This window comes from Callorhinchus milii, unplaced genomic scaffold (genome assembly GCF_018977255.1).
Source record: "Callorhinchus milii isolate IMCB2004 unplaced genomic scaffold, IMCB_Cmil_1.0 Scaffold59, whole genome shotgun sequence".
Lineage (NCBI taxonomy): Eukaryota > Metazoa > Chordata > Chondrichthyes > Chimaeriformes > Callorhinchidae > Callorhinchus > Callorhinchus milii.
Genome location: NW_024704800.1, coordinates 173,842 through 198,322, shown reverse-complemented (window position 1 = coordinate 198,322; position 24,481 = coordinate 173,842). Strand labels below are relative to the sequence as shown.

General features: G+C 48.8%; 1 protein-coding gene across 2 annotated transcripts in view; it reads left to right on the top strand.

The window, feature by feature from the left end:
- LOC103190679 (spectrin beta chain, non-erythrocytic 1-like) overlaps nucleotides 1-24,481 on the top strand; it is a gene marked incomplete at its 3' end in the record, with an annotated part of 84,850 nt that overhangs the window by 22,407 nt on the left and 37,962 nt on the right. Inside the window, 1 exon segment of one of the 2 annotated variants that reach the window (XM_042345540.1) lies at nucleotides 5,124-5,305. In XM_042345540.1, the coding sequence (XP_042201474.1) occupies nucleotides 5,158-5,305 (148 nt within the window). 2 annotated transcript variants of the gene reach the window in all.

Below are 24,481 nucleotides of genomic sequence, written 5' to 3'. Positions count from 1 at the left end.
TCCCTTTCTGCCCATTCAAAGATTTAATAGAGGTGTTCAAAATTATGAGGCATTTTGAGAGAGTAAATAGGAGCTTCCTCTGGTGGGTGGGTCAGTAACCAGAGGACACAGATTTAAGATAATTGGCAAAAAAAACAGAGGGGAGAGGAATTGTTTTTTACCCAAACTGTTGTTACATTGTGGAACGCATTGCCTTAAAGGCTGGTGGAAGCAGATTCAATAGTAGCTTTCAAAAGGGAAGTGGATAGATACTTAAAAAGGAAAATAATTTGCAAGGCAATGGGGTAAGAATAATTATTTATTATTATTATTGTTATTATTATTATAAGAGTGGGGGAGTGGAACTAGTTTGGTAGCTCTTTCAAAGAGCTGCACAGGCATCATGGGCCGAATGACCTCCTTCTCTGCTGTAAGATTCTACGATTCTGGCTCAGTCTGTAGAGCACTCTCCATGTGGTTTTTGTTGGTTAAGATTCCAGCAGTTAGTTACCCAACACACACTCTGGGCTCTCCCCAAGCCTTGGCTCTTGCAAACCTGCGCATATTACTCTCTGGAATTAGGTAAGCAGGATGCGTCCCTCCAGGGAGACAGAGAACGCATCCCATTCCAACAATCTATCTCTGGGTTTTCCACGTGTAGGTGGAAATGCATGTAATTCTCAGTTTGGTTTGGAGACTCACTCTTAAGGACGGTGATGGGTTTCGGCATGTGTCAAGACACCTGGCTGACCAAAAAAAAAAGCATTGGAATTACACTGAGGTGGTCAAATGAAAGGATAATTATGACCAAATAATTTTTTCAGAATGAGGGATGTGGAAACTTTCCTAGTTTCACCCTGCCGGAAATCGAACTCGGGTCCTCTTGCATGCGAGGCGAGGGTGCTAACCACTATGCTACGGGACTACAGATGGGGTAAAGAGCAAGGGTTTCTGTTCCTGATGGCTAACTAGTGAAACCTGACTTACATTGATCGCCAAAAATAGTAACCTTGCTCGCTAAGTATTTCTGATAAGAAATCCCATTATAAAGTCTTAGTGAAACAAATGGCTATTTAGAAGCTATCAGCGTGAGCTAAACGCCAACGACCCTGGAATACTCTTCCTCTATCCCTACGCCTTGCCCTTTCCTTTCCCATTTTCAGGTCCGCCCGAAGACCTTCTTATTCGACGGTGCCTACCCTCCACCCTCCTCCCAGCTCGGCATTAAGCTCCATCACTGTTAAGCTCTCTGGGACGCTATCCTGTGTGAAGGGTGCTGTGTAACGCAAGTTATTGTTGTTGTAACCCTGGGCACAAAGGTTAGTACAATGCCCACATGGTCAACTGACGTCTGAAAGAAAGGCTGAAGACCTTTCTTTTTAACCGCGTCTTTGGTCACTTTCTTCCCCCTCCCCTTGGCTCGGCCACGGGATCCGTCACTGTGAAGCGCTCTGAGACGCCGTCCAGCGTGGAGAGCGCTATATAAATCCAAGTTGTTGTTGCCTGAAGTTACCCCAAAGCACACTCTGGGCTCCTACCAAGCCTTGGCTCTTGCCAACCTGCGCCTAATACTCTCCGGGATTAGGTAAGCAGGACGCCTCCCTCCAGGGAGAGAGAGCGAGAGAGAGCGCGTGAGAGACAGAGAGAATGCATTCCATTGCAACAATCTATCTCTGGGATTTCCATGTGTAGGTGGGATGTGGGGAATTCTTTGGAGACTCTTAAGCAAGTTGATGGGTTTCCACTTATGTCAACTTTGACACCGAGGACCACTCAATCCTCCTTCACCGCCTCTCCTCCCACCTCAACCTTCAAGGTTCTGTCCTTGACTGGTTCAGGTCACACCGCCTGTACTTCATCTCAGCAAACGGCTTCTCCTCCAGCCCCCGCACCATCTCGTGCGATGTTCCTCAGGGCTCTGTCCTCAGTCCCCTCCTCTTCACCCTCTACATGCTCTCCCTTGATGACATGTATGCGGATGACACCTAACCTAGAATGGCCACAATGTGAGCCGGACAATGAGATGCCCAGTAATCAAAAGCTCCCTTTGTTCAGTTTGGGTGCGGATAAAGGAGAGGTCTCGATTAGTCCGGCACATTTCTGCCCAATGACTGTGTGCTGAAACCCGGCAGCAATCCACACAACACACTGGGGGATTTAGCTAATTAACACCAGGATTATACCAGGAATTCGGGGAGGCAACCAATTAACGACACGCTGCCAGAAACAATTAATCCTATTTCTGAAAAAAACAGCCTGACCCAGGCTTGCATTCGTCTCTACCTCTGTTTATAATAATAATCTTTGCATTTGATACAGAACTCGTCATGTCATTGAGACATCTCAAAGCGCTTCACAGCATATACTGTGAAGTGGAGTGACTGTATTTTGTGGGGACGTAACGCAGCAGCCAGTTTGAGCACAGCAGTGTCCCACAAACAGCCATTGAGTGAGCGACCAATTTTATTTGGGGGGATTGTCGCCAGGAGATCTTTAACATCAACCTGCACAGGTAGATGGGACCTCGGTTTAATGTCTCATCCAAAGGACGGCACCTCTGACAATGCAACACACCCCAGCGCTGCATTGGAGTGTCATCTTAGATGATGTGATTCCAAGTCCTGACGTGGGGGCTTCAACCCACAACCTTCTAACTCTTGAGGTGAGAGCCAGGCTGACGCACACAGTTGACGTGATGAGAGGCTACATCAAAGGATTATTATTATTATCATTAATGTTAGGAGTGCTGTTAACTGGGCCAGGCTGACACACACCTCCCTTAAGCAGATAATTCTGCCAACCAGCAAAACTACTCCACGTTAGTGTACGTATTCCGGTTCAGAAAGCCCGCAGACGCAAGCGATTTAAAACACTGATTTTTTTTGCTGAATGTCCAGCTCTCTCCATATTCCGTCATTCCATCATGTAGCAGGGAATTAATCAGTGAGAGCAGGAAAATCCATTTGTTTTTTCCTGCATGGCTGATCTTTCTCTCTCTCTCTGTCAATTGCCACAGCAGAGAGTGTGAGCTTTATTCTTGATTCTCTCAAGAACAAATGAGATAGATTTCTGTTAGGTAATAATATCTGGGGATACAGTATATAGTTTGGGACGTGACATGCAAGCGACTGCAAGGATGGCGGAAGGCAAAATGTATGAAGGACCTTGGCCATCTTTTGCCTAGCAAATTCTTACACTGTGTTCATTTGCGCTGCTCTGTCTTGCTGTCTGATGTCGTTCTCTGTTATTAATTAAATAAATGAGTCCGGGAGCTTGTTATTCTGTCTTTACTTTGCTTACCACTAATTTGCATCCTCACTCCCTCATCTGTACACAGTCTATACTGACCTCTGCACTCCCACCGCTCAGCGGGCTCCAGCCTGCTCCATGTCCCCCACCCTACCATCGGCGCTTGGGCCTTCTCTGCCTCCACCCTCTGGAACTCGATCCCACAGTCCCTTCGCTTTGCCCCCTCCTTCGCCTACTTCACGGCCCGTCTCAAGACCCTCCTTTTCGCCTATGCCCACCCTCCCTGCCTCCACCCCTCCTGATCCCAAGCTCCAGCTCAGGTCCAAATCCCTGAGTGTCCAGCGCCTTAGGACGTCTTCCTGACGTGAAAGGCTCCGTGTAAATGTAATTTGTTGTTATAGCCTAGCTGTCGCACTGATTGTTACTTTGCCACCAAATAATATTAATACAGTAAACACTGGCTAACTCTGTTGCTCCAAGGGAACAGGGCTTAATGATCAGTTATCTGCAATGGGGAGATAGGCCTGTAAACACGTAAATAAATGCGACCGGGATATCAACAGAGTGCTAATGAGAGTGGTACCAGCTCCTGATGACAGCACAGCCTGACTCGGCTCATCAGCAGGACCTGGAAAGCCCAACCAGTCACTGGGAGCAGGGAATCCTCCCCCTCAGCTCCTGTTAACCCTGCAGCCAAAGCCCTAACTAACGGGTAAGATAGTCTTAGCTGGACAAGCAGAGGGAAAGCTTGGACAGACAGCGCTCTCTCTCTCTCGATGGCCGAGCTGTGTGTGGGTTTAGCTGGTTAGACTCCAGCAGTTACCCCATCCCACACTCCGGGCTCCCTCAAGCCTTGGCTCTCGCCCAACCTGCGCCGAATACTCTCCGGAATTAGGTAACCAGGGGGCGTCCCTCCAGGGGAGAGAGAGCGCATTCCATCCCAACAATCGCTCTCTGGGGTTTCCAGGTGTGGAGGGGATGTGGGGAATTCTCAGTCGGGTTTGGAGACTCTTAAGCAACGGTGATGGGTTTCTGTATGTGTCAGACACCCGACCGGTCACGGTGACGGGTTTCCATGTGTCAGACACCCGGCCGGTCACGGTGACGGGTTTCCGTGTGTGTCAGACACTTGGTTGACAAAAAAAATCTGAGTCAGGCTGTCATATGCAAGCAGGGCTTCCAGTAAGTGATCGGCGCCAATCCCATCTATCCAAACTCCTCATTAAGAGTGGGATCGATATGGTGCATCCATAACGTGACTGACTGACCAATGAATGCTTTGAATTGTATTGATCTTTTGGCCTGGGTTGTTGTGTTCGTCAATGCTGTGGGTTTTTAGTTTTCTTCCGGTGTCCTGGTCAAGGATGCACAGTGTACAGGGAGCGTTACTGTGTCTCTAACCCTGACCTGGGAGTGTGGACGCACAGTGTAGAGGGAGCTTTACTTTACGTCCCTTCCACTCCACCATCGGTGGCTGTACTTTCATCAGCTACGCCCCGAAGCTTTGGAACTCTCCCTCAATCCCTCCGCCTTGCCCCCTCCTTTCCTCTTCAACCATGCTTACGGTCACCTCCTGCCTCCCTCCGCCACTATTAAGAGCTCGAAGACTCTACCCCACATTAAGGGCCCTGTGTAAATGTAAGTTGTTATTGTAATAAAGTGCTGTATGAAATGTAAGGATTATTATTGTCATGATTATCAACCTTCCTCTTTGACCAGCCCTTTGGGTATCCTCCCATCCCAACCCTCCCTGCCCTCCACTCCTATTGACCCCAGCCTCAGCTCGGGTACAAACCCCTTGACTACCCAACGCCTTGGGATGTCCTTCTTAGGATGTGAAAGGGTGCTGTATAAATGCAATGTCTTATTGTTAAAGTGGGATTGTGTGTCCGCAGCTGCGATCGATGAGCCTGAGGGCTGAGCTCCACCATGTCCACGGCCACCGACTTTGACAGCATCGAGATCCAGCAGCAATACAACGACATTAACAACCGCTGGGAGGCCGGTGAAGAGGAATGGGACAACGATGGCAGCTCTGCAAGACTCTTCGAGCGCTCCCGCATCAAGGCCTTAGCCGGTAGGCAGAGGGTGGGGGGGTGGCGGGTAGGGCTCCTCATAGCCCAGTCCTTCCATCCCCTCAATCATTCTGGTTGTCCTCTGTGTCCTCTCAATCGCGGCAGTATCCTGTGGAGTCCTGTAGCTCAGTGGTTAGAGCACTCGCCTCGCAAGTGAGAGGAGCCGGGTTCGATCCCTGGCCAGGGTGAAACCTTAGGCAAGTTTCCTTACTCCACACACGCACACACACACACGTCTCTGTTTGCCCAGCGGTATGTAGGAATCCGGTTGTTAGTCGAATGGCGGATCACTTTTCCCTTGTGGTTATTCGATCTCTGACTGTTTGTGGGACACTGCTGTGCACAATTGGCTGCCGTGTTTCTCCCACAAAATATACAGTCAGTTCACTCTTACAGTATATGAAGCGCTTTGAGATGTCTTGAAGACATGATAAGGCGCTGTTTCAAATGTGAGGATTTTTTTTATCATATCCTTTTTGTATTGCAGTGACCAGAACTGCACACAGTATTTATTCCGTATGTGGTCGCACCAGTGATTTATAAAGTGGCAGGATTACCCCCTATTGCGGCTCAGTATTGCTCTGGTTCCTCAACTCACCTTCCCCGACTCCAAATGTAACAAACTGCAGCAAAGGCTTTCACCCGATCGACAAACTTAAGGTTCTTCGAGCAAGTCTCCTTACTCCACGAGCGTCTGTTTACCTAGCAATAAGTAGTAAGATTGGCGGATTGCTGTGACTGTGCTGGGGAGCAGTGAGTAAGGCAAAACAGATGCTTGCTCGACTTGTATTAAAAGGGCAATATTGAGCCACAACCCTAACGCTAATCCTGCCACTTTATAAATCACTGGTGCGACCACACTTGGAATAAATACTGTGTGCAGTTCTGGTCACCGCAATACAGGAAGGATATTGCAGTGATCGAGTGGATACAGAGAGAGGGCAACCAGAATGATTGAGGGGATGGAGGAACTGGAATACGAGGAGCGATTAGATAAACTGGGCATGTACTGGAGTAGAGAGGTTGAGGGTGATATGATTACGGTCTTTTAAGATTCTGGAAGGACTGGATAATGTAGACCACGATAAGCTGTTTTATCTTGTACTGAACAGTAGAACCAGAGGACACGGCCTGCGATTGAAGGGGGAGATTCAGAACTGTGGAAACACCACAATACAAAACGACATTTACACAGTGCCTTTCATGTCGGGAGGACGTCCCAAGTCAGGGGTTTGGACTGCTTCAGTGAGTGAGCAGTAAATGTGTGGAACAGGGCTCCCTAGGGAGGCCGATGATAGAAGGAGAAAGTGTTGTTTGTTTCAAGAACAAATCAGATAGATTTCTGTTGGGAAACAGAACTGGGGATACGGTATATGGTTTGGGGGACATGACATGTACAAGCGACTGCCAAGGATGGTGGAAGGTGAACCGGATGGACCTTGGTCTTCTTTCGTCTAGTATTTCCTATGTTCCTCTCCAGGGTCTGTCAGGGTTGTGCGATGGCAATGAACTTTGTGTCTTGTGGGTTTTTGTGTGGAGAGGGGGTGGATTGTGCAAGTGGCCACAGTACCAGTGATCGCCTGTCGGTGGCACTGCCGAGGCAGTAAAATTACAGTGTCGAATAGCGCCACCTTCAGGCCATTCGGCATTAAAGATAATAATAATCCTTGCGTTTGATACAGCGCCTTCTTACGTCTTCGAGACGTCTCAAAGTGCTTCACAGAATGTATTTTACAGTGTAGTGACTGTGTATTTTGTGGGAGAAACGCGGCAGCCAATTGGGGACAGCAGCGTCCCACAAAAGTCATGGATTTGCTTCTCAAGCGAGAGGACCCGGGTTCGATTCCCTGGCAGGGTGAATCCTTAGGCAAGTTTGCTTACTCCACACACAGTAGCAGTAAGTAGTAAGATTGGCGGGTCGCTTTCCGGGGCTAATAATCCCTCCAAAAAATATAATAATAATAATGTGGTCACTCACTTCATGACTGTGTGCAATTGGCTGCTGAGTTCTGCCCACAAAATACAGTCAGTCTACTTTATAGTATAGTCTGTGAAGCGCTTTGTGACGTCTCAACAACATGATAAACTAAATCAAATGCAAGGATTATTATTAATTGTGTCTCTGAATCTGTCCTGCATTCCCTCAGCTCTCTATCTCCGTTAGTACTGTTTTGACCACGTTGATTTCATTTCATCGGATTAATATTTAACAGGGAATGGGAGCCAATAAATGTCTCTGGAACAGATTCCAGTCTGGGAATTTCTGATCTGTATCAAGATAAATAAAGATAATGCTCGCACTCTTATCACATCTCAGTAATTTAGTGGTTAGAGCACTCTCCTCGCAAGTGAGAGGACCTGGGTTTGATTCCCGGGTGGGTCAGGGTGGAACCTTAGGCAAGTTTCCTTACTCCACACACACACACACACACGCCTGTTTACCTAACAGTCAGAAGGGACCTGGTTGTTAATCAATTGGTGGATCGCTTTCTGTGGGGTAATACCTCCAGAAAAAAAACACTGCTGTGCACAATTGGCTGCTGCGTTTTGCCCACAAAATAAACTTTACAATATATCCTTGTGGAGTCCTGTAGCTCAGTGGTTAGAGCACTCGCTTTGCAAGTGAGAGACCTGAGTTCAATTCCAGGCAGAGGGCGAAACCTCGGGCAAGTTTCCTTACTCCACACAGAGCCTAATAATAATCCCTCCAAAAAAAAAACAATAATAAATTGGTCATTTTCAATCTACGACTGTTTGTGGGACATCGCTGTGCACAATTGGCTGCCGCGTTCGCCCACAAATATACAGTCAATTCACTTTACAGTGTGTTCTGTGAAGCGCTTTGGGACGTCCTCCCGACGTGAAACGCGCTATATCAAATGCAAGGATTATTATTATTTTATCCTGTGAAACGCTTTGAAACGTCTCAACTACGTGATAATGTGCTACATGACATGCAAGGATTATTATTATTATTGACTTGGTGCTTGAACCCCAAACCTTCTGACTGACTAGTGTGTGTGTGCGTGTAATTTTAGTAAAGAGCTTGTGAATTGCTTGTTGCGAAACAACTTTAGGAGAATGTGTGCAATCAGATTAAATGGCACAGGGCCCCTGTCAGAGCCCCGCTAATCTGTGTTTAGGGTGAAGTCAGACTGTAATAGTATGTTTTGTCTACATCATGAACATCCAAGAACAGGAATGAAAGAGAAAGGTGTGGCTGTCAACATAACCTCACTGTACCTCCCAGAGAGGCATTTAGGGAGGGGCCACAGTATCCCAGGGCACTCACTGCTGATGGCAGCACAGCCCGGCCCGGCTCATGGGCAGGACCTGGAAGGGCCGACCAGTCACTGGGGACAGGGAATCCTCCCCCTCAGCTCCTGTTAACCCCACAGCCAACACCCTAACTAACTAACGGGGAGTCCTAGCTGGACAAGCAGCGGGAAAGCTTGGCCAGACAGACAGAGCTCTCTCCGGCAAGCTAGGGAGTTTAGCTGGTTAGACTCCAGCAGCTACCCCAAAGCACACTCTGGGCTCCTCGCAAGCCTTGGCTCTTGGCAACCTGTGCCTAATAATCTCCAGAATTAGGTAAGCAGAGGGGCGTCCCTCCAGGGAGAGAGAGAGGGAACGCATTCCATCCCAACAATCTATCTCTGGGATTTCCATGTGTAGGTGGGATACATGGAATTCTGAGCTGGGCTGAGTTGTGCTGTCATCAGTAGTGTCCTGATCTCTCAGACTACATGATAAGGCGCTATATCAAATGCAAGGATTATTATTATTATTATTATATGATTACTGGGCATTGTTATGCTGGGCCTCAGTCTTGCTGTGCGGGTTTGTCGTCTAACCACCTGCAGAACAACTCTGGGAATCTGCCTGGTTGAAAAGATTAACACAAATATTTGACTTTGCTGCTAGTGTTCGATTTAAGTACACACGTCTGTCCAGGGCTGTAGGTTTGTTTAAAAATAACACACACTATAATAAAGCAAAGCTTTTGCAGAGAAATGCCTGAGGTTTCCAGTAGCTCTGACCCGGCAGTCATTGAACCGCTGATATTGATTGATTTGTAACCCTCCTTCACCACTGACCAGAACTCAACAACGATAACTTACATTTACTACCTTCATTCTGGGTAACGTCCCATACATAGCGCTTGACAGTGGCGGAGTCTGACACCAAACCACGGGGAGAGGGAGGAGGGGAGGTGACCCTAAGCAGGATCAAAAAGGAAGGTCTTTAGGCGGGATTTGAAGGTGGGGACGGAGGGAGGGAGCAAGGCGGAGAGATCGAGGGAGAGAGATCCAGAGTTCGGTACATAGTGGCTGAAGCCACGGCCACCCATGGTGGAGTAGAGATCCTCATTATTATAACAATAATCCTTGCATTTGACACAGCGCCTTATCACATGGTCGAGACGTCTCAAAGTGCGTCACAGGATACATTGTAAAGCACAGTGACTGTGTATTTTGTGGGCGAATGGCGGCAGCCAATCACACCCAGAGACGTCCCCACAAACAGTCGTGGATTGAATGGCAAAATTAATTTTTTTTGGAAGGATTATTACCTCCGGAAAGCGATCCACCAATTGACTCACAAATGGGTTCCTACTTACTGCTAGCGAAACAGGCGTATGTGTGCGCGTGGGGAGTAAGGAAACTTGCCTATGGTTTCCCCCTGTCCCGACTGGGAATTGAATCGAATCCGGGTCCTCTCGCTTGTGCGGCGAGCGCGTTAACCGCTATGTTAAGTGACAGGGAGCGGGCGCTGTTACACTCCCTCTCTCTTCTCTCCCTGTCGATGTTTTGAAAGTCTCCTTGTAGTTGGGTGAGCGAGCGCTTGCAGGGGTCTGTCTCTTATCGAGACCAAAGCATTGATTGTGAAGTCAGAATGTTTGTTCGGCTCTGGCAGCTTCTGGAATGCTGGCTCCAGCGTCCGTACGTTTAGGATTAAGAGGTTGGGGAGGCTGGTGATTTAACATTCATGTGACTGTGTTTATGTGGGAAATAAAGCGGAACAGAGGCAGAATTGATTTGTTTTGGGAGGAGGAGAGAAAGAGAGAGGGAGGGAGGGCGGAGGAGAGAGAGGGAGGAAGGGGAGGAAAGAGAGGGAGGGGGAGAGAGAGATAGAGGAAGGAGAGAGAGCAAGAGAGGGAGGAAGGGGAGGAGAGAGAAGGGGGGAAGAGAGAGAGCGGGAGGGAAGATGGAGAGAGAGATAATAATTCTTGCATTTGACACAGTGCCTTATCACATCTTTGTGACGTCTCAAAGCGCTTCACAGAATTTACTGTAAAGTGAATTGACTGTATATTTTGTGGACGAGATGCAGCAGCCAATTGCGCACAACAGCGTCCCACAAACAGACGTAGATTGAGTGACCCAATTTTTTTTAATGCGATTATTACCCCCGGAAAAAGAGGGAGGGGGAGAGAATGGGAGAGAGGTGGGGAGAGGAAGGGGGGAGAGAGAGGGGGGGAAGACAGAGGGAGGAGGTAGAGAGAGAGGGAGGTGGGAGAGAAAGAGAGAAGGGGAGAGGAAGATTGAGAGAGAGAGGAACAACCTCAAGCAAATAAATGGCTTTGATCTCTTTAAAAAATAACCGGAGGAGGTTGCAGAGAGAGGGAGTGTGTGTGTGTGTGTGTGCGCTAGCGTTTGCAGGGAGCAAAACGTGGTTTGTGATGTGATGAAAGCTGCCTCATAAAATTTGATCCAAAGCTGCCTTGAACTCTGAGAAAGTTTGGCAGTCAACGCCCCCACACCCTGTCTCACCTCACTGCCTCATTCATGGATTAAACCCCTGTGTTCTCCCCCTCACACCACCCCACTCAGCCACCAGAGGAAATAGTTTCTCGGTAGCTACCTTAAAGCGCTTTGGGACGCTACCCCATGCGAAGGCACTATATAAAAGCAAGTTGTTGTTGTCCTGTAGCTCAGTGGTTAGAGTGCTCGCCTCGCAAACGAGAAGACCCGGGTTCAATTCCCGGGCGGGTCAAGGCAAAACCTTAGGCAAGTTTCTTTACTCCACACACACACACACACACCACACCTCTGCATACCCAGCAGTAAGTAGGAACACGGTTGTTAGTTGATTGGCGGATCGCTTTCCGGTGGTAATAATTCCTCCGGGAAAAATATCTGGTCACTCAATCCACGACTGTTTGTGGGACGCTGCTGTGCGCAATGGCTGCCACATTTCACCCACAAATTATACGTCAATTTACTTTGCAAAATATTCCGTGAAGCGCTTTGAGACGTCTTGACAACGTGATAGAGAATGGAGAGTGTAAGCAGAGGTAACACACAGTCTAATACTCCTAGGAGAGAGAGGGGGAGAGAAATTTGCTAGTAACTTTAGAAGTTGCAAAGCCTGTTTGACCACTCCGTTAACTACAGGCAGATGTGGTAAGAGTGCAAACAGTGCGTGTGTATGTGGAGAGGATAGAGAATGCTTGGGGGGAGGTAGGAGGAGGATGGAGCCAGTCAAGCGAGCAAAATCAGGGCAGACATAATCACGGTGTGATCTTGCCTGTCTTGCTTTTATTCCTGAAATATCTTGCCTTTCGCATTCAAAAGCAGCATGTTAAAGAAGTCATGTAACTCAGTGGTTAGAGTGCTCGACTCGCAAGCGAGATGACTCGGGTCCGATTCCCAGGTGATCAGGGCAAAAAGCTTCCTTACTCCACACACACACACACACACACACACACCTCTGTTTACCCAACAGTAAGTAGGGACCCGGTTGTTAGTCGATTGGCGGATCGCTTTCCGGGGATAATAATCCCTTCAAAAAAAATGGTCAGTCAATCCACGGCTGTTTGTGGGACACTGCTGTGCACAATTGGCTGTGTTTCACCCACAAAATATGCAGTCAATTCACTTTACAGTACATTCTGTGAAATGTTTTGAGATGTGATAAGGCGCTGTATCAAATGCAAGGATTATTATCTCTCTTCCCCCACCTTCTCTTTCTCTTCTCACATTCTCTTTCTCATTCCATTCACTCTTTCTCTATCCCCCCTCCTCTGTTTATTGCTCACCTCTCTCCCTCTCTCTCTCTGTCTCTCTTTTCCTTACTTCTCTCCCTCTCTCTATTCGTCTCCTCCCTCCTTCACTCTCTCTCTCTCTCTTCCCCCATCTTCTCTCTCTCTTCCCCCCACCCTCTCTCTCATCACATTCTCTCTTTCTCTCCCTCTCTATTGCCCCCTCTCCCCCTCTCCTCCCCCCCATCTCTCTCTCTGTTCCTCACCTTCTCTCACACAAAAACACATCTCTCTCTCTTTCAACCGCACAGATTCTCTCTGTCTCCCTCTCTCTCTCACACACACTCCCCCGCACACCTTGCAGAATGGACTGCTCCCCCCGCCATCACTTTACCTCTATGGTAATGAACTGAATGATGTCAGCCCTGAACCTCCCCAAACCACTGTGTGTGTGTGTGTGTGTGTGTGTGCGCGGTGTGGGGGGAGTGTCGGTGTGGGCGGTAGGCAGCAGTCTGCGGGCTCAGCAAGGTGTGCTCAGGACCAGCAGAGGACATTCCCAAGTTGTCACGTTCCTGGAATTTGGAGACGAGAGAGAGAGACACTGTTTTGCGGGGAGTGCACCATTGCTTGGGTTAGAGTTGGAGAGAGCATTATTTAAAAAAAATTGGTTTAGTTTTTATTTGTCGACTTGAAGCAACAAGAAAAAGGGGGAGGGAAAGAACGATAAAACATCAAAAATGCCTGAAGACAACTCCCTCCTTCTGGGTTTCTCTCCAGCCTGAGATCTCGGCACTCTCTCTCTCCCTCACACTCACACGCTCGTGCCCACAGGCAGAAACAGATGGATCGCTGCTAACAACTCGTGGTGCACTGAACTACCTCCGACAGGAATCCTGACTTGGGGGCAAGTTGTGCCTTCTGATTTTATTTTATTTCCTTCACCCGCCTCCCTCCCCGTTAGTTCCGAGGTTGACTCGGGAGGAGGCTGAGAGAGAGCGATGGAGGTGGCTCCCCTCTCCCCTGCAGCCTATGTCAACGCAACTCAGTACTCCAATGTCTTGGAGGGACGCTTCAAACAGTTGCAAGGTAAGTAGTCACTTTCCCGCCTTTGCTCTGACACCGGATCCCAGTCGCAGGCGGAGGGAAGAGGAGAGGGGAGTTAGCACAGTGCTGTCACTGTACTCTGTACTAGGGCAGTAGGGGGTGGGGAATGGCAGCTTGTCTGCTTTAACTTGTGCCTGGAGGTGAATTCATGGAGGATTCCTGCAGAGTGTTGTTTGTGTGGGTGTGCGAGCCTTGTGTGTGTGTGTGTGTGTGTGAGAGAGAGAGAGCGAGTGCAGAGTGTGTGTGTGTGCATGTGTGTGCCTGCAGTGTATGTGAGAGTGCAGTGTTTGCGTGCGTGCTATGTGTGTGCATGTGTGTGTGTGCTGTGGGTCGGTGTGTGTGAGCATGTTTTGTTTGTGAAATGTGTCAGCCAGTTGCACACAGCAAGTGCCCCACCAACAGTCCTAATAATATTGTACCTAAAATAATAACAATAACCCTTACATTTGATATAGCATGTTATCACGTCGTTGAGACGTCCCAAAGCATTTCACAGGATATACACTTAAATTGCAGTGACTGTGTATTTGGTGGGCGAAACATAGAAATACTTAAGGCAAACCTAATAACTAAACTATAAAAGATATTCTACTGATAACTAAAAAAAACAACATACAATGTTTGATACAGCGACTTTGATACAGGAGGAAAGTGCTTCATAGGACACACTGTAAGGTGGAGTGACTGTATTTTTGCAAGCAAACGCTGCAGCCGATTTGCGGACAGTGACATTCCACAAACAGCTGTGAAGTGAGTCACCAATTTTATCCAGGGGATCGTTGTCTAGGACACAAGGAGAGAAACTCCCATCTCTTTTTTGAATAGATCACGGGATCTTTAATGTTCCTCTGAACAGGCAGATGGGAGCTTGGTTAAACGTCTCATCCCAAGGGCGGTTCCTTCAACAATGTGGAATTTATCGCTTAACCCTATCTCCAGCTTTGCAATGAAGCCTAAAATTATTAATAATTCTAATAATCCTTGCATTTATACAGCATCTTATCATGTCCTCGAGACATCTCAAAGCGCTTCAGGGGATATATTGTAAAGTGAATTGTGTCATTTGTGGGCGAAACAGCTGTGTCGAATTCAAGATCCTCATCCTCACCTACAAGGCCATTCACGGCCTCGCTCCCTCCTACCTCTCTGACCTACTATCCCCCTACTCACCTGCCCGTACCCTCCGTCCCTCTGGCTCCGGTCTGCTCCACGTCCCCCGCCCCAACCGCCCGACCATCGGTGGCCTTCAGCCTCTCAGCCCCGAGGCTCTGGAACTCCATCCCCAGTGCCTTCGCCGCTTCCTCCCTTTCCTCCTTCAAGGCCGGTCTCAAAACCTTTCTCTTTGACCTTCAGCTCCGCTCTCGACTCTCTACCCCCTCCTCGCTCCCTCCCTTCCCTCCCCTCACCCTGACCATTTCCCCCCAATGCTCGGGTCCCGACCCAACTGTCCAGCGCCTTGGGAAGTCCTCCCGACGTGAAAGGTGCTCTGTAAATGCAAACTTGTTGTTGTTACTGTGTCGCACGAATGGTTGTGAATTGAGTGACCACATATTTTTTTGAGGGATTATTACCCCGGAAAGTGATCCGCCAATCGACTAACAACCAGGTTCCTACTTACTGCTGGTAAACAGAGGTGTGTGTGTGCGTGGAGGAAGGAAACTTGCCTAAGGTTTCGCCCTGACCAGACTGGGAATCAAACCCGGGTCATCTTGCTTGCGAGGTGAGCGCTCTAACAGGACTCTGTTTAGGCTACGGGACTCAACGTGGGGCTTGAACCCACAGCCTTCTGACTCCGATATCAACTGAGCCAGGCTGGACACATTGTGTTTGGGGTCACATTGCTTGGAACGCTGTTTTGTGCAATTGACTGCCTCGTTTCGCCCATAAAATACACAGTCACTCCATCTTACAGTATATCCTGTGAAGCGCTTTGAGACGTCTCAACGACGTGATAAGGTGCTGTATCAAGGACAGCGTTGATTAGAAGAATAAGATCCTCTCAAAAGTTGTTAGTTTTAATGAACTTCTGCAAATCTGTGGTCTGACCTGGATTAATGTCAGCCTGGCTCAGTCACTCACATTCCTTGCTTGTGCTCATTAAGGTTGTGTGTTCCATGACAGGAGATCACAGTTCAATCGCAGTATGGGGGGAGGAGGGGGTGGAGAGAGGTGCCATATTGTTGCGAGGAGGGGGTGCGCTGTCTTTCGAATCAGATGACAAACCCCGGTGGACATTAAAACAACAACAATTTGCATTTACACAGCACCCTGGGGGGAGGGAGGGGGGAGGTGACTGTAGGCATGGTCGAAGAGGAAGGTCTTCAGGCACGACCTGAATGTGGGGAAGGATCATCCAGGAGGCTGTTGGAAAAGAGAAAGGAGTTTCTCTCTCTCCCAGTGTCCTGGCCAACAATCCCTCCAGATAAAATTATGTTCACCTCGTGCCTCTTTGCGAAGGAATAATAAATAATATTCCTTGCATTTCATGTAACACTTTATCGTGTTTTTGAGCGCTTCACAGAATATACCGTAAAGTGGATTGACTGCATATTTTGTGGGCGAAATGTGGTCGCCAATTTCATACAACAACAACAACAATAACTTGGATGTATATAGCGCCCTCCACGCCGGACGGCGTCTCAGAGCGCTTCACAGTAACGGATCCCGGGACCGAGCCGGGGGGAGGGGGAGGAGCCAGGGGGAGGGGGAGAGAGGGGGACGGTGACCAAAGGCGCGGTCGAACAGAAAGGTCTTCAGTAGAGACCTGAAAATAGGAAGGGAGGGAGCGAGGGGAAGGGAGGGAGGGAGTTCCAGAGCCTCGGGGCACAGTGGCTGAAGGCACGGCCGCCGAGGGTGGAGCGGAGGACTGGGGGACGAGGAAGAGGCCAAGGAGGAGGCAGTGTCAGCAGTGTCCTACAAACATTGAGTGACCATTTATTTTTGTTGCTGAGGGATTATTACTCCCGAAACGCGATCCACCAATTGACTAACACCTGGGTTCCCACTTACTACTCGGTAAACGGAGGTGTGGGTGTGGAGTAAGGAATCCTGCAAGATTTCGCCCTGACCCGCATGGGAATCGAATCTAGGTCCTCTCACTTGCAGGCGAGCGCTCTAACCACTGAGCTACGGGACAGTAATGATATCACATTCCAAACCTCGGTCACAAAACACAGTCACTCCGCTTTACACCATAATAAACCTTGCATTTGACACAGCGCCTTATCACGTCACCGAGACATCTCAAAGCGCTTCACAGAATATTTATGTGTGTTTTGTGGGCTCGCAAACAGACAGCGCTCTACGAGACAGTCTGTGAAGCTCTTGAGACATCTTGCCCTGAAAGGCGCCGTATGAAACACAAGGGTTATAATAAAAAGGCCATTATAAATGCACACTGGAACTCTCTCTGCGTTGCAACAGGATCCTGAGGGGGCTTTAGGGCATCAATGTGTTTTCCAGAGAATCTCTGCTCACCACATGACATCGAGTCAGTAAATACAGTTCTGTACACATCAGTCATTGTATAATCACATGCTCTCTGAGACCTGCTCTTTAACCCTTTCATTATTGACGCTTATATGGGTTTCAAACACAAGGTTATTTATAGACCAAGTTCTGTGAGGACTGATGCAAGTAAATTCAGGGGTGGGGGGGAAATTCAGAACAAATCTACGGAAACACACTACACTTCTCAGCCGTCCTGAAGCGCTTTGAGACGTCTCAACAATGTGATAAGGCGCCATGTTCTGTAGCTCAGTGGAGTCCTGTAGCTCAGTGGTTAAAACAACAACAACTTGCATTTCAGTGAGCGAATAGTGAACCTGTGGAACGGGCTCCCAAAGGATACGGTTGAAGCAGGAAATGTTGATTCCTTCGAACACAGATTAAATAGTTTTCTTTTGGGAAATAACATTACGGGATATAGTACATAGGTTGTTTGGGATGTGTGAGCATGCGATCGCCAGGAAGGTGGAAAGTGAACTAGATGGACTTTGGGTCTTTTTTTTTGTCTAACATTTCTTGTATTCTTAAGTAATATTCAGTCTACTATCGACTGATTTCACTCGCCCGTGAACTAGTAAACCTTGCATTGAATACAGCGCCTTATCATGTTGTTGAGACGTCTCAAAGTGCTTCACGTGATATACCGTAAAGAGAGTGACTGTATTTTGTGGGCGAAATTGCTCTCTCTGTCTGTCTCTCTCTGACTGTCTCACTGGCTCTGTCTCTCTCTCACTTTGTCTCTCTCGGTCCGTCTCACTCCCTGTCTGTCTGGCTTTTTCTCTTTCTCTCTGTCTGTCTCTGTCTTCCTTGGGACGTCCTCCCGACGTGAAAGGCGCTATACAAATCTAATTTTGTTGTTGTCTCTCTCTTTCTGTCTCTCTGTCGGCCTATCTCTCTCCCTCTTTCTCTCTCTGGCTCTCTTTATCTGCCACTCTCTCTCTGTCGGTCTGTCTGTCTGTCTCTCTCTGTCTGTCTGTGGTGCGAGGTTTAATGTCCTCTCCTGGGAGCGTTTCCAGGCGTATATTAACAATAAATAACTTGTTACTGAGACCTTGTGACACCCATGAGGGTCAGAACTCTCCAGGAGGCCTAGTGCTGCTCCTCACACTAAAATGTTTTCTTTTTACCAAAAACGTTGAAGGACTAGTCACTTTCTTTATTCAGCACATTCAACTGTTAGATTTTTCCTGTTTGTCTCTCTCTATTTCGCTCTCGCTCTTATCTGTTTCACTGTGTGTCTCCCTCTGACTTGCTTTTCTCTGTCTATGGCCGTCTTTCTCTCACTGTCTTCCAGTCTTGCTTTTTCTCTTTATCTGTGTTTTGAGTATGTGTGTCACTCTCTCTGTCTCACTCTTGTGTGTGTCTCTCTGTCTCGCTTTTCTCGGTCTGTCTGTCTCTCTGTCTTGTAAAGTAATAATCCTTGCATTTGATACAACGTCTTATCATGTCGTTGAGACGTCTCAAAACGCTTCACAGAATATACGGTAAAGTGGAGTGACGTGTATTTTGTGGCTGAAAACACGACAGCCAATTGCGCACAGCAGTGTCCCACAAACAATATGTGTGTCTCTCTCTGTGTCTCTCTCGCTCTTTTGTCCAGGTGTCTCTACCCCCCCCCCCACCCCTATAACTACAGCTGCTGTTGCTTTTACCTGATGGTGTAATTATGTTTTTTAAAAACTGGAGTCATCAAACTCCAATTCAGTCACCTTCCCTTACAAAGTCACGTTTTAAAATGTTCATGAAATAAAATTCATTAAATTCCATCAGTAGGTGTGTTGAGAAAGAGGAGGGAGGGGGCGCTGGAGGAATACTGTGTGGGGGAAGGTGGGAGGGGTGCCGGGGGAGAGGTGTGTGGGTCGCTGTGTGGGGGTGGGGGCGGGGGAGAGGTGTGTGGGTCGCTGTGGGTGGGTGGGGGAGAGGTGTGTGGGTCACTGTGGGTGGGTGGGGGAGAGGTGTGTGGGTCGCTGTGGGTGGGTGGGGGAGAGGTGTGTGGGTCACTGTGTGGGGATGGGGAGAGGTGTGTGGGTCGCTGTGGGTGGGTGGTGGAGAGATGTGGGTCACTGTGTGGGTCACTGTGGGTCACTGTGTGGGGTTGGGGGAGAGGTGTGTGGGTCGCTGTGTGTGGGTGGGGGAGAGGTGTGTGGGTCGCTGTGGGTGGGTGGTGGAGAGATGTGAGTCACTGTGTGGGTCACTGTGGGTCACTGTGTGGGGTTGGGGGAGAGGTGTGTGGGTCGCTGTGGGTGGGTGGGGGAGAGGTGTGTGGGTCACTGTGTGGGGATGGGGAGAGGTGTGTGGATCACTGTGGGTGGGTGGTGGAGAGATGTGGGTCACTGTGTGGGTCACTGTGTGGGGTTGGGGGAGAGGTGTGTGGGTCGCTGTGTGTGGGTGGGGGAGAGGTGTGTGGGTCGCTGTGTGTGGGGATGGGGAGAGGTGTGTGGATCACTGTGTGGGGTTGGGGGAGAGGTGTGTGGGTCGCTGTGGGTGGGTGGGGAGAGATGTGGGTCACTGTGTGGGTCACTGTGGGTCACTGTGTGGGGTTGGGGGAGAGGTGTGTGGGTCGCTGTGGGTGGGTGGGGGAGAGGTGTGTGGGTCACTGTGTGGTGGATGGGGAGAGGTGTGTGGATCACTGTGGGTGGGTGGTGGAGAGATGTGGGTCACTGTGTGGGTCACTGTGTGTGGGTGGGGGAGAGGTGTGTGGGTCGCTGTGGGTGGGTGGAGGGAAGAGCTGTCACTGTGTGTGTGTGTTTGTGTGTCCTTCCAACAGGAAAAGTGCAATATAAATGCAAATTGTCGTAGTTGTGTGTCTTGTCTGTCACTGTCTCTTTATTGTGCCCTGACTGTGACATATCGAAGCCCAGAATCGTGCTGATCAGGACTGTGTGCGTGTGTGTATCTGTCTGTGTGTGTGTCTGTCTGTCACTGTGTGTCTCTGTCTGTCGCTGTGTGTGTCTCTGTCTGTCGCTGTGTGTGTCTCTGTCTGTCGCTGTGTGTGTCTCTGTCTGTCACTGTGTGTCTCTGTCTGTCGCTGTGTGTGTCTCTGTCTGTCACTGTGTGTGTGTGTGTGTGTGTTTAGTGAGGTGAAAGAAAAAAAGTCCTTGTTACAGAAGAAGCCATGTGGAGGTTTTTGCTCAGTGCTGTACATTGTATTTGGGGCGATGATCTGAGTTCTACAATGCTGTTGTCCTGATCAGCACGATTCTGGGCTTCAGTATGTCACAGCCAAGACGCGATAAAGCGAGCTGAGGTGTGTTTTACACCGTGCGTTCCCCATGCACCTGTTTGGTTGGGTTCCAGAAAGAGCCTGAATACTGTGTGTTCCCCAGCTCAAAGCTGGTTTATGCAACCAGGGCTGGCAACTGAGTAAACACTGCTCTGTATCACAGAGTTGTGGTGGAGCCCTGCTATCTACCAGACTCAGACTTGTGGAGACAGTGAGTAGCTCAGTAGTTAGAGCACTCGCCTCACAAGCGAGAGGACCCGGGTTCGATTCCTGGTCGGGACAGGGCGAAACCTTAGGCAAGTTTCCTTACTCCATACACACACACACACTCTGTTCACCCAGCAGTAAGTAGGAATCCATTTGTTGTCGATTTGGTGGATCGCTTTTGGGGGAAAATAATCAATAAATATGAGTACTCAATCTGTGACTGTTTGCAAGACACTGCTGTGCGCGATGGCTGTGGCGTTTTGCCCACAAAATACACAGTCACTGCACTTTACATTATGTTCTGTGAAGCGCTTTGAGACGTCTCAAAAACGTGATAAGGCGCTGTATGAAATGGAAGGATTATTATTATTACCTGTGATATTTACACGGCTCCTTTCATATCGGGAGGACGTCCCAAGACGCTGGACAGTCAGGGATTTGGACCCGACCTGGGGTTGGGATCAGGAGGGGTGGAGGACAGGGACAGTAGGGGTAGGAGATTGGTGGAAGTAGCGGTCGAAGAGGAGGGTCTTCAGATATGCCTTGAAGGAGGCGAGGGAGGGGTCGAGGCGGAGGGGCTATGGGATGGAGTTCCAGGGGGTGGGGACAGAGAGGCTGAAGGCCCACCTGCCTATGAGGGNATGTGGAGCAGGCCGTAGCCCGCTGAGCGGAGGGAGCGGACAGCTTGGGGTAGAGTTAGCAGGTCACAGAGGTAAGGTGGAGCAAGGCTGTGGAGGGCTTTGAAGATGAGGATTTGAACTTGATCCTCTGGGGTATGGGGAGCCAGTGGAGCTGGGTGAGGGTGCGGGGTGGGGGGAGAGGATCACGGAGCCTGTTGCGGGAGAGGACACGAGCTGCAGAGTTGGGATTGGGAACCTATTATCTCCCACGAAGAAACCTGGCGCTCTGCGGAGAGTATAATGGAAGCCGAGGTCGTGTCACCTTTGATTCCCTTCCCCCCTGGGGTTTTGTCCAAGGACTTTATTGGATTAAATTCCTTCTGGAGGGTTGAAGGTTTAAGCATTCCTGAGAGCTGAAAGGTTTAATTCCAGATTGAGACAGAGAGCCCTGGACTCTTCATATCAGCTGCTGTGTTTACCCTGAACACACACAGCCAACGCTAGTGTTTAACATTGCACTATGTATGTGTATGCGTGTCACCACTAACAATGCCGGGCACCCCACAGTACCAAAAGGTTGATGCAAACGCAAATAATAATAATCCTTGTGTTTGATAAAGCTCCTTATCACCTTGTCACGGCGTCTCAAAGCGCTTCACAGGATACACTGTAAAGTGAATTGACCATACGTTTTGTGGGCGAAACTCGGCAGTCAATTGCGCACAGCAGCGTCCCCACTAACAGTCGTGGATTGAGTGATCATTTTTTAAAAAAATAATTATATAATTATAATTTCATGAAGAAAATAATTCCGAAAATAATATTTTTAAAAAAAAATAATTTGACTGTTTCGCCCTGACTCACCCGGAAATCGACCCCGCGTCCTTTTGCTTGCGAGCCGAGTGCTCTTAACTACTGAGCTACTTCTCCATGATTCTATGACCTGCCTTTAACCAGTGCTTCTCTGTCCCATGCAAATACTGCCCACGGTCCAATGTAAATAGGCAGCTCGCAGAAAGAATTGTATGCAAAGTGCCAGGGACAGTGCCTTAACTGTGATCCCAGCCCTGAGTTGCGGGTGAAATGTGACTGGGAGGGAGATTGCCATCTCAGACGTTGCGATTGCAGAGCCACTCAGTCAGGTAGGCGTACCTAAAGAGCATCCTCTTCGGCTGTGCCTACGATCACCTCCTCACGGCTCGGTGTGGTGCTCCGCCAATGTCAAACGCTCTGGGACGCTCTTTGCGTGACGGGGCGCTGTGCGAATGCAAGTTGTTGTTGTTGTGCGCTGGACCGAGAGCCGAGAAGCTCCGGGCAGCCCCAGGGGCTCAAATAATCCTTGCGTTTGACACCACGTCTTATCACGTTATTGAGACGTCTCAAAGCGCTTCACAGGATATATTGTGAAGTGTAGTGACTGTGTATATTGTGGGCGAAATGCAGCAGCCAATTGCGCACAGCAGTGTCCCTTCCACAAACAGTCGTGGAGTGAGTGACCAAATTTGTATTTTGCGGATTGTTGGCCAAGACACCGGGAGAGAGAAACTTCTTTTTTTGAATGGCAGACACGATGGAGAGAGAGAGAGAGAGAGAGAGCAGGGAATGGGAATAGAGTAGAGAGCTCCAGTGGGGGAGCGAGCCCCAGCACGGAGATCTCTGTCACTGCTGCTTGACCCAATACATCAGGAGGTCATGTCCTGTAACTTGACATTATCACAACGGCAGTTTTTAGTTAGTTTTTTTTGTGACAAAAATGCCTTTGGTGTTTCTCTGGCGGATAACTAAACCCAATTTTGGCGACTTCTGTCCCAAGTCCTCAAGGCACTTCCCAAGTCCTCGGAAGCTATGCCTTGCAACGCACGCCACTATTCAACAAGAACAGCAACAACACATGGCAGTGACATGGAGCCTTTCACGTCGAGAGGACAGTCGGTGATTTGGACCCGAGCTGGGGGTTGGGATGAGGAGGGGTGGAGGTCAGGGAGGATGGGGGTGGGAGCCGTACAAACATGTGTTCAACTACTCTGACTCCAGGTCACGCCTTCCAGCAGCTGTCACCCCACAGTTGTGGAGTCCTGTAGCTCGGTGACTAAAGCACTCGCCTTGCAAGTGAGAGACCTGGGTTCGATTCCTGGCAGGGCGAAACCTTGGGCAAGTTTCCTTACTCCACACACCTAATAATAATCCCTCCAAAAAAATAAAATAATAAATTGGTCATTTTCAATCCACGATTGTTTGTGGGACGCTACTGTGTGCAATTGGCTGCCGAGTTTCGCCTACAAATATAAGACTTTATCCTTTCCTCCCTTCTCTCTGCTTTGTGTAACCTCAAAACTGATCCCTGTGAAAGAGAGAGCTGCCCTTGATTGTTTAATAATCTCTCTACGTGTAGTTTTATTGTGCTTACGTACTGACCTGATTGCAAACGGGGTGTGTCATCACATCACATATGTTCACACCCATGAAACGCGGCAGCCAATTGCGCCCAACAAAGTCTCCACAAACAGTCGTGGATTGAGTCACCATATTTTTTGAAGGAGTTATTACCCCCGGAAAAACGATCCACCAATCGACTAACATACTGCTAGGTAAATACAGGGTGTGTGGTTTCGCCCTGACCGACCCAGGAATCGAACAGGGGGTCCTCTCGCTTGCGAGGCGAGCGTGCTAACCATTAACACGGCAGGACTCCAGGCTGACTTATCTTGCGTGAAGGGCTTGGTTCACATTCTGCTGGGAAGCCTAGCATTGCAGTGCCTTGTTTATCAGAACAACGCCGCAGAATTCAGGCCAAGCTTTCTCCCCTCACAGCCACACTCGGCTGCTTCTCAAGTATGTTTTTGCTTTCAGTCAGATGAAAGTGAGCGAACCCAGTAACAAGGCATTCTGCGCTGCCTTCATTTGAGTGCAGGAAATACTGATGTGTATCTGCGTTCTCTGCATTTACGATGAGTAACTTCTCAACACTTAAGGCAAGACAGAAGCCAGTCAACGCAACAACAATTTACGTTTATACGTTTATACGCTAGTGTCTCGCAGAACACTAGTGTAGCGGCTAGAGCACTCGTCTCGCAAGCGAGAGGACCCGGATTCGATACCCGGCCGGGGCAAATTCTGAGTTATTATTCCACACACACACACCTCTGTTTACCAGCAGTAAGTAGGAATCTGGTTGTTAGTTGATTGGCGGATCGCTTTCCAGGAGTAATAATCTCCCTGAAAAAAATGTTTTCACTCAATCCACGCTGTTTGTGGGATACTGCTTTGCGGAATTGGCCGCCGCGTTTCGCCCACAAAATACACAGTCAACCCACTTTTATATATATTACAAAAGATTATATTATTATTACTATGTCTTGACAATGTGAAGGGTGCTGTATCAAATGCAAGGATCCTTATTAATTCCTTTTTAATAAAAATAATAATAATTAATAATATTAATTACTGATTAAACCCTTAACAAGGGGAAGTGAGGCTTAGAAGGTGGGCGGATGCTTTTTTTATTGAGGTAAAAGACAAGTCATCAGTGTGG